At 44.2% G+C, this 10,728-nt stretch overlaps 1 protein-coding gene across 4 annotated transcripts in view; it reads left to right on the top strand.

The window, feature by feature from the left end:
• Positions 1–238: 238 nt before the first annotated feature.
• Positions 239–10,728, top strand: part of DCAF5 (DDB1 and CUL4 associated factor 5) — a 78,761-nt gene continuing 68,271 nt past the window's right edge. For 2 of the 4 annotated variants that reach the window (XM_086462013.1, XM_086462012.1), the window contains exon 1: positions 239–452. In XM_086462013.1, the coding sequence (XP_086318139.1) occupies positions 239–452 (214 nt within the window). Of the gene's footprint in view, positions 453–7,253; positions 7,281–9,844; positions 9,858–10,728 lie in introns of those variants that run through there. The other 2 variants (XM_086462015.1, XM_086462014.1) reach the window with 2 other exon arrangements.

Here is a 10,728-nt window from a genome sequence, read left to right as displayed (position 1 = left end):
AAAAGCGGCGGCGCGGCGCTAGAGTTGGGCCGGGCGGCAGCTGAGGATCAGCTGCTGAGGGGAGCGGGGAGGAGCCAGCGGGATCAGGAAGCGGCGGAGTGTCTAACACCTCTCTGCCATGGCTGGCTAAAGAAAAATCATCATAACCATAACAAGGGGGGAAGCGGGGGAGGGGAGGCGGCGGTGGGGGGAAGGGGCGGCGGGGAAAGGAGCGGCGGGGAGCGGCGCAGGCGGCAGCATGAAGAGAAGAGGTGGCCGGGGGGGCAGCATGCGGTCGGTGGTGGGGTTCCTGTCCCAGCGGGGCTTGGAGGGGGACCCCCTGCTCACCCAGGACTTCCAGCGGAGACGCCTGCGGGGCTGCAGGAACCTCTACAAGAAGGACCTCCTAGGCCACTTCGGCTGTGTCAATGCCATTGAATTCTCCAACAATGGAGGCCAGTGGCTGGTCTCAGGTAAAGCGAACGCTCCCCGTCCCTCGCCCCCCTCCCGCCACCCCCTCCCCAGAAAGCATCTTCCTCCTCCTCGGCCGCCTCCCCCGCGGCCCGGGGGGAGGGGAGCGGCGACGGCGCTCAGTTTCTCAAACCCACTGGTGGCCGGCGATAATGTTTCCCAAGTCGAGATCTAAAATGGTTGACAGGTTTTAAATTCTACTATTATTGGGGGGGGGGGGAAGGAGGGAAGCCCTGGACAAAGTTTTTACGAGAGTGTTTCCAGGGCTCTGGGGGTAGAAGCTGAGGGTGCCCCTTTATGTGATGGCTTGCGTGTTTTCCCCCTTACAAGGGGATTTTATTATTTTGGGGGGAGACGACGACGACGGAGGGGAAGCAATCCTGCGGCGTGCATTGTGGGCGCCGGGTGACATTTGTCAGCGCCGTGCCCCGGGCGGGCTCACCGGGGGACGGGCGGGGGTCAGCGGCGGCTGCTGGGGGGCGGGCGGCGGGCCGGAGCTTGGCTGTGGGGGTCTCCAGTCCCTCTCGGTGTCGGGCCGGGAACCGGATCGGCCTAATTGACGGACTGGTCACTTTTGGACCACCCCCCCACCCCCAGTCTTCTTCTGGGGCAGGGGAGTAGCGTTTTGTTTTGTTCCTCCTTCTTCCTCCCCTTGCAGGGTGCGTTTGGGGAGGGGGGGTGTGGTGTGTTGTTATTATCGTGGTGATGTTTTTTTGGGTTGAAGTGCCCTCTGTTGCCTGCCCGGGGCTAAGGGAGCCATGGGGGTGGGGGGATGCTGCCAGGTAGGAGGGAGGCGAGGGCTTGACATCAGCTGCGACACCGAGGACGGGAAAAGACTCCACACCCCCTTCCCCCCCCAGCTGGGGAGGGGCTGCCGGGGCTTGGCGGGTGGCTGCCCGCCTCCCCCCACCCCAGCAGCGCTTGGCGCAGGTGTCTCTTCCTCCTTCCCCGCCTCCGGGCTCGGAGGGGCGGCAGGGGAAAGAGGCAACTTCAGACCGGGGCCTGGCTGGGCGCTGCAGGCCGCGCTCTCCGCGGGCGGCTCGTAGCGACAGGCCGGGGAATCGAGGGCCTATCCCGCCCGCGGCGGGGCACGGCCCGGCGCCCCCAGGGCTCGGGCCTTGAGGGGCCGCGGCGCTCCTCTTCCGCCGAGCCGGGGGACCCCGCGCCGCGCTGCGAGGGAGCAGAGCCGTTCGGGGCGGCGGGGAGGGGGCTGCCAGCCCGGGAGGGGCTGCCCCTGCCGCGCCGCCCCGGGCACGGCTAGGCCGTTGAGCGCGGTGTCCATTGCAGGCCGCAGGCGGGGGGTGTTGTGTCCCGGCCGCCCCTCGCCTTTGGGCGAAGCGGGCTGGAGGGAACAGCCCCCGTTCCCCTGCTCTCCCGCGGGCTGGGGCTGCCGGCAGCTCCCTTTCCCGGGGCCAAGCTGCAGCGGGGAGGGCCTGTTCCCTGTCTTGTGGGGCAACGGCTCTTGGGGGAATTACGGAGCTCCTTGGCATAAGGCCGTAAGAGCTTTGTTGAGAGTGGTCTCTCCGCTTGCAAGGGGGTAGTGGCCTGGTTACCAGCCAAGGGGTGGAGAAGGGGCGAGAGGGTCTCGGGTTTGCCTGGCCACCTTCTGGTGGGCTGTAAATAGCGACAGGGATACTGAGGAAGGTGATGGGGGCATGGCTGAGCGGGCTGCTTACTGCCTTGCCGTGTTGTCTTGGCAGAGGTGGGCGCTGTCACACAAAGGTATCAGTAATAACTCTAGAAATAACACGGGGATTCATTTAAAAGTTGTTATGGCTGTTTGGCTACCTTTAAGCAAGGACAGAATAAAAACACCTTGTAAATGTAGAGTGGAAGCTGATACAGAGATCTTCCTAAAATTAACTTTCTTACCTGAAGAACTTAAGAGCAGAAGTCCAGTGATTTCTGGAATAAGTGTTCATGAAGGATCTTAGTGTTACTGTCAGGGATTCTTTTATCTGTATGCCCATGCAACTTTTGAGATACGCATCCACTTAACTTTGTGAATATGCATATATATATTTTCATATATATGGATATACACATGTGTGTGTTGGAAGGGAATGCTGATTCATCTATTCTAAAGTTCCCAGATGTGCTACAGTTGGCATGCTGGTTTGTGCTGGTCCTTCTCCAGTAGTAAGCAAATCTATGCGTTTCTTGTAAAGTGCTACAGAGAGCTCAAATGTGTCTGTTGTTTTTTTATCTTCCATGATAAGTGATAGAAACACCGTCAGTATTTTCTGTTCCTCTTGCTCAAGAAAGCCTCAGGAGACATTTCAGGTCTTGCATATCGTCGATGCACTTACCTATGTGGACATCCATTCTTTAGGTAGAAGAATAAAAAGTTGAGGGCTGGAAGGGACTTTTCAAGAATTAATTTTGTCCCAACTGCTTGAGTCAAAGTAGGTGCAGTGAGAGAAGGGAGGCAGATTTCTGATCATGTAGACATCTGAAGCGTTAGGTAAAAGGAAGGCTTTCAGACTATATTCAGTTTTCAATTTCCTGACTTCTCATAAAGCTACAGAATATACAAAGGGGGTAGGCTTTTCCTCTGTATGTAGAAGATAAATGGTACTGGAGTTCTGCCCTCTTAAATTTCATGAAATGACCGTGAAACAAGTTCAAACAAACAAACAAAAAACCCCTACAAAACATGGGGATGGGAAGAGGATGCTTAAGTTATGTGTGTTAGCAGTGCATGAATTCGCGATAATTAAGAACAGGCTACCTTAAGCCTGCCCTTGTGTTGATGCCCTGAGAAAATGAAGATCTCTAACTATTGTAACTGTTTTTAACAACGTTTTATATTATCTGTGACCATAAGATCTAGAATGCTTTATGTGACAGCAACAGCAGGCAGGTGCTTTATTCTTCAGTCAAGAATAAGAAATTAAACCACAAAAGATTTATGATACTCTGTTAAATTTAGTGCCATTATAATCCTAGGCTTCATTAAAGTTACCCTCAAACCACTACTTTTTTTTAAGGTTATATTTAATCTTGAAACTCTGAGAAATAGCAAAAGCAGGAAAAAACAGTAGAGCTCAGATGAAAGATAAAGGAAGGGTATAAGTTGCCTCTAATCTGAAGTTTTCTAGAAGAGTTGCTTCAGAAATCTTGCAAATGCAGATGAAGCCTTAGAATAGATGGCATGTGGGTCTCCTCCTTCAAAATAGTCAGTGTGCTGAGGTAAGGATGAGATGTTAGATGCTTCCATCTGCACTTATAGCAGTTAAGAGAGTTAACAGGGATATTGGAGTGTGTGAAAAGGGAGAGTGCAAGCAGTCTTTTCAGTTGTTTGGTCTTAAGTAGTATGTATATTCTTAACCTAGAGAAGTCTGCTTCAGCTAATTGACTTGTTAACAACTTAGACCTTGTTAGAGCTGTTTTAAGTAGAGCCGATACAGTGCATTCATAGTGGCTGTACTGATGCTGTTTGAATGCTAGCCTGCATCCAAATTAGCACTGTTCTCATCAGTATTGGCTGGAATGCTTTTCTTGGGTATGTGTCCCACTTTTTTTTTTTTTTGGATGTATCTTCCAGAAGCAAGTCTGCAAGGTGAACGATTACTGTTTCAGTAAACATTTCAAACTGCTTAAACAGGGTTTATATTACAGTTCCAGATAGTTTTCTTGTTAGGATGTTGGAGAGGACTTCAGTGTAGACAAGCCTCAGCAGGCCTTCTGAAAGCATGTTTGAAAATTTTTGGTATCTTAACTTCTTTAAATCTTGTATTGGAGATTACAGACTTAACATGGTTAGGAACAAAATTAATCACTATTTTCAAGTAAAAATGTTGAAGTCAACAAGTTGGGTTGGGGGGGCCAGTCTGCAGGCTTCTGCTGTACCTGCGTGGAACTCAACAGTGTCACTTTAGAGAGGAAGAGAGAGAGGCGTTAATGTTTTGGGGCAGGAGTGCTACAGAAGGAACAGGTGTGAGGAGAGGAATTAAAGAAAGTTGAGAGAAATGAAAGGAGGAGGTGGATACTCAGGAGAAGATGCAATGTGACAAGTAGAAAAGACCTATCTGTAGAATGACACAAGGGAAGAGGAAAGCTTAACGTGTAAGAAATGTGGGCTGAAATTAGTGAAAACTAGCTACTGGATGGAGTTGAAAGATTTCATTGGACAAAATGTGACTTTGCAGCACGTTATATACTAGGTGGTGGTATTTTTCTGTTAGCAGGGTGAGAAACATGACTGTCTGTGCATGGAAATGTAATTCACCATACAATGACATGCAACTAACTTTTTCTGTCAGATACGCCAAGCATTTCTTTCTGCAATTTAATTTCTTAGTTTCTTAAAACTAATCTTTACTTAGTCAATGTAATAGGCTCTCTTTCTCCCATCCTCAAGTTTGGTGGATATGTTTTCCTATGTGTTTATCTGACTGTAATTTTTCATGCCTGCTATCTCTTACAAACATGAGTATCTTTATCAGAACCTCCCACTTTTTTTTCCCTACTTTAGACTGCACTTTCAAGATAACTTCTGGGAAGTACTGTGATCTGAGGCTTACTTAATCCATGCATATGTTCTTTTTCTCTTGGTTTCTTCTTCCCACACCAGATAATGCGAAAATTAATAGCTCTTCTATGATTGTGGATTTGTAGGTTGCAAGAAAGTACTGGAAATTTCATCTGTCATTTGGTTGCCGTGTAAATCTGAAAGAGCGCGAGCCTAAAACAGGGGAATGAGTTGACTTTAGCAAAGGCAGTGGAATATTACTCCTGAAGTAAGGGGATTGTGTATCAAGTATGTTTTAAAGGGGGGCAGTCTGGATCTTAGTCTCTGTATCAAGAGGAATTCTGTGTGAGGAGGGATCTTAAGCCCAGTTACTACACAATGTTTTCATTAATGTCTGATAAATTATAAAATTTAAAGCTGATACCAGGAAAAGCAGGGATAAATTTATAAGGTGGGAGTTGAATTTAAAGTTAATTAACAGACATTAACTGGGAAAAAAAAAAAAAGTCATATGGTTTGATAGGGACAAGTGCAAACTACAGCACATGAATAAAAATGGTTAACTCTACAAATACACCATGGAGACTAGGCCATAGTCATGTAGAAGAGGATCCAATTGTGATAGTAGATCACAGCATAAATATCATCAGACACGATAAAGGATGTGAAGTAATCCTGCTTTATTTGGTGCTATTGGGGCCTAAAATGGAGCGCTGTGCTCAATTTTGGGTGCTACTTTGAGAAACATGTAGCTGAACTAGGGAAAGTTCAGAAGAGGGTATGAAGAATGGTCAGAGGCCTAGAAAAATGAAAGGTTGAAAGGGGTCCATTTAGTCTACAGAAAGAAAAGTTGAGTAGAGATGCAAGTCTTAAGCTGCATAAAAGTGGTTTTAATTATTATTACATAAAGTTGTAAACTCTTCTTTGTCCACTGTGAATAGAACAAAGAAATGGCCTTAAATTATAGGAAGAAAGATTTTAAGATGCTGTTTGATCTTATACTTCCCTGTCATCCTGTAGTTTGTTCACTTATTTCTCCTGTCTAGGCACTTTTAAAGTCATAAACTGGTATGATGGAAGCATCTGAATAGAGGGAAGGAATAGGGAGGGAGAGATTGGTTGGCAGTTGATTTTCTGCCAGATCAGCTTATTTAACCTACTCGCCCTCTGGCTGCATCACCACTGAATTCAATGGGAGGAAAAATAGCAGGAGCACATTGCAAGGGGGAGGGGTATTATATGTAACGTCAAACTACACCCTCGGCTAGATATTAGGATAATCTGCCTAATGGCAAGGATAATGAAGCACTGAAATAGGCTGCCTAAGGAGGGTGTGAAATCTACTGCGGTGGTGATTTTTTAAGAATAAACTAGATACACATATACTGGGAATAATGCTGACACAGTATGGCCTTTTGCCTGTGGCCAGGGTCAACTAAGTGATCAGTTTCTTGAAATACCATCTGATGCCACTTTCTGTGATTCATGCAACTTTTTGAGTAGATACAAGCGATAAAATTACTCTCATGATTTAGAAGTCTTGCCTACTTGTTGTGTAAGTTTTTCAGTAACTGGACTTGGCGTATGGGAGACAAAGAGCAGTAGCGGTCTTGAGCTGTGTTCACAATCAGTAGGGCTAATGCACTTTAAAACTGCAGTTTTTAAGTCCTGACTAGTATGATTTTGAAGTGCTTCTATTAGCACACAAGAGCCTCAAGTGTGTTTCATGAGCTATGCAGATACTGTTTAGACTAGAGTTGCTTTTGGCAAGGGTGTGTTCTGGCCCCCTACGAACCATTTTAGGACTAATAAGAACAGTCCTAGGCTACAGGTAGACCACTGTTACTGTGAGGTAAACTCTTCTTCCAGATTTAATGGTGTATAAATTTAGTGGTTAGTGATTTAGAAGGTAACCAGATCAGGAAACTTTTTTGGGGAAGAACTAGTCTAGCAGGGCAGAACTAGAATGCTTTGGTTGGGAACTGTGGAGGCAGTGAACTGTTTGTGCTGAAATATATGCCATGCTGAGTCGTTTGGGACCTGTTCAGTTATCTAGAATAGGTATATTCTATCCATAGTGTTTGTTGGTGCTGCTTAAAACAAACAAACAAACAAAACCCCAAAACCCAAGCCAAAACAAAACAAAAGAACTGTTTTTTTTTTTTTTTTGGCAAACCCTTTTTTTTTTTTTTTCCCAAATCTTGGGATATGCAGCGTGCACAAGCCATTCGGAAGGGCAAACTGTGAAGACAAAGCACTTTTAATTCTTCTGGGAGGTCCCCTTTGGGTCCACAGTAGCTAGAAGATTGTCAAGGGTGAACACAAAGTGTTTGTCTACTTAAGAACCTATTTCAAGGTAACTATCCCAAGATTTGAAATGCAAACTTTCTTTAGGTGTGTTCTGTTACGTATCTTGCCTGTGTCTCTCCCGTATCTAAGGGTAGAATTCCTTAATCTTGCCTGTGTCTCTCACCAACATTAGTCAGAAGGCTCAAAGCATTAACAAGTATTCCAGTGACTTGGAGCAGGGAAGAATGTGTGTATTTGTATTTTTCATTCATGTGTGCTTCTAAAAAAAATTCTGGAATACTTCCCTTCTTTACCTCAAGAGTAATATGGGAAGGTGATAAAATTTCAAGCCTCTCTGACCACAAGTACTTCTTTGGTCTGACTTCTCTTCCTGTCTCACTTTGATTTTTGAATGTAGAAGCAGGTTTGACCCATAATGAACACTGAAGTACCTGACTAATTAAAGCATTAAAAACGTAGTTCCTTTCTGAAAAGGAACTGTAGAATGGCATTGTATGATTCTTAGCTGGGTCATGCAAACTTTTACTTCTCAAATTGTCAGTCATGCAGCCCCAAACAAAATCAGCAGAATAAGATGGAAGATGGAAAATGAAACTATTTCCATTTTGTAAATGTCAAACTTACTACTTCTGACACCATGAACTGAAAAATTACAAATTCAAGGCTTTACGTGGGGCTTCAGTTTCTAGAAAAATGGAGCCTTGGTGGCTAAGGTATTTTCATATGAGGCCATATGTCCAAATTCTCCAGATGTGTAGTAAACCTGTTGCTGTTGGTATATGCTCTGTATCACATCAAGAACATACCCTTGCCATACATAATTATTCTCTTTTGGGGAGCATTGCAGAGTTATCACAAGTTTGTGCAGTGGGTCCAGTGCTTTTTGGAAACTGTTGATTGGCTTCTGCTTCACATATTGTAGAATTGGTGCATGTGCACAATAAATCCGCTGTAAATTGAAAGCATCTTAATTAATCTACATTCACTGATCAACTGTCCAGAACAAATGCTGTAGGCATGGAGTTTCCTAGAATTCTCAGACTTGTAACTTACGTTGCAGAATGTGCGTGCACTTTGTGTCTGAATCATGGTTCCTTTGTACAGAGCGTAAAAGCTCTGTATATACACATTTTCTTTGCTGTCTAACTGTTTACTTGTCCATATGTGTGAGCCTCCCTCCTTTCTTCCTTCTTATTCTGAGTCAGGTTTGGGTAGTGGAGATTGCCTTTGCTGGTTTGCACCTCTCCTGGTTTCAGTCACGTAAAAGTTGCCTTTTCTTGGGTATATTTGCCTGTGACTTCGCACTTCTTGTTCTCTTGTATGAGGCTGTAGAGACTGGTAAAGTGTCTTTCTGACACAAGTCCTCCTCTATGACTGGACACATTGGTAAGGCTTTTTCTTTCTGGTGGAACTGGCCTTAAATCAGAAGTATTTCTAGAATAGCTGACTTGGAGTTAGAAGGGAACACACTTCCAACCCAGTTAACATTATCATTTTATCATTTTTTATTAAACTTTTCTGTCTTAGTGGAGTATGAGAGGAGTAAAACTGAGGCATGAATCAATGGTGTAGAAGTTCTCAAAGACAAGTATGTGCAAGACAATACATAGATGGAGAAGGGACAGAATTGCGTGAGTGTGGGGAGCATTTAAAAGCTCCTAAACTGTGGAACATGCACCACTACAAAGGCAAACATAGTTCTCAGACTGCTGTAGTGTTGAGTACGCAATAGTGAGGCCCTCTGTACCAAAGTCTCATGGAGATCTAGGCATCTGGGAAGAGAGACACATTTGGATTCAGTAGGAAGAGTTGTTTCTGAGCTGGAGGCAGAGGAAATAGGCACTAAGCTATAGGAGCTTATAAAAAAGAAGGTAGTGGCAACTTTTAGCACTGTCAAAGAGACTTCTGCACAGGTTGCAATTTATTGTGCTCCTACCATGCTGTATGTGTGTTAGAAGCCACAGTAATGTCTTTGGATAGCTTTGTTATTTTTGTTTGCATCTGGACTAGGTGGGTAGTGGAATATGAGTTTGCTGTTAAAGTGAGGCACCTAGATGGCTATGCTGTCAGGTAGGAGGATGTGTAGACTGACTGCAGTGGTTTTGCAAATTGGTTTGCTATGGTAACAATTAACAACAGTATGTTATTATGTTTTGCCCTGAAATGTCTTTTACAGAAGTAGTGAAAGACAATAAATGTTGTCTGATAGAAGCAATGTTGGCATTCACTAGCCTTAAATATTTAAATTGTTTGTTAGGTAGTGGTAACATTAAGACCTGGCTGTTGGCAGCTTTAAGTGTGACAATCACTCCTCGATTTTAGCGTGACTAACGTGGTCATGTTTCAGCAGTTATGTATTTCTGTGGCTTCTTATTAGTAGCTCATCTGTGATCACTAGGGTGCAAATAGAACTTTCTCTCCTGTTTCTAGACACAAAGGAATCTAAGCTACCGTCAGTTTAGTTGACCGTAAATTACTGTGAGGTTTTCTGGACCCATCACATTTGACTCTTATTCCCAGTAGTTATCAAATGCATCACAGATCTTTTTATCGTGTATTCTTGTTTGCTCTGCAAAGTACAAAATCAGGAGGAGGAATACACAATTAATTTCATGGAGCATGGGTAAGCATAACATGCAGCTGTACTGTCTATCAAAGTGATTGTCATAAAATCTGTTAGGAGACTTGAAGGCTGAGAGACTCTTAACTTAAAGGATGTTTGACATAACTCGGTTCCATGGGAAAACTTCTTAACAGCATCATATGATGTGAAAAGTTTTTAAGAAATCTGATTAACAGTAGTCATTAATTCTATTTATGCATTTACCTCTTCTTGAAGTAAACTGCAGACCAATTAATTTGAGTTTCCTTTTATGTCTGTTTCATGCCTTTTTCCTTCTGGATAGCAACTCAGAAGGCACTGAGATTATGCTTTTGATTGTGCAAAGAAGCAGTAAAATGTTTCAACTGAAATCGGCCTGTTTCTAGTGGCACTTTTGACTTATAATGCCATTCTCTTTTTCGTTTGTTACTAAAGACAGATACCACAAATATTTAGAGTCATGACTTGAAGAAGCTTTATTCATATTTTTACAGGCATCCAAAATTGATGTTGAGAGTGCTGTCCGGTACAATAGTATCTTGAATTTTTATCTCTTGGTAATACACAATAGTTTAATGCAGTTGAAGCGTGAACAGAGTCTAATATTTATTTTATATCTAGCTGTTTACCGGACAGAGAAGGAGGCACTTAAATGTGTTTGTGCATAGAGCTCTCAACCGAGAACTGCACCTAGGAAGCAATTAGGAGTAGTACAGGAAGCTGTAATGCAGGAGAGAATTGAACTTCTTTTCCTCAGTTATTCTCTTTGTCAGCAGTTCACTTCAGAAATGTCTGTCTTAACCTTTACAGATCTAGAAGCATGACATAACTGTGCACGCTGAAGACTTCTGAATACTTCAGTAAAATCTTTTTATGGCCACATGTCAGTCCT

The sequence above is a fragment of the Leptosomus discolor genome, chromosome 3 (assembly GCF_034619465.1).
Source record: "Leptosomus discolor isolate bLepDis1 chromosome 3, bLepDis1.hap2, whole genome shotgun sequence".
Taxonomy (NCBI): domain Eukaryota; kingdom Metazoa; phylum Chordata; class Aves; order Leptosomiformes; family Leptosomidae; genus Leptosomus; species Leptosomus discolor.
This window is presented reverse-complemented; position numbering and strand designations above follow the sequence as displayed.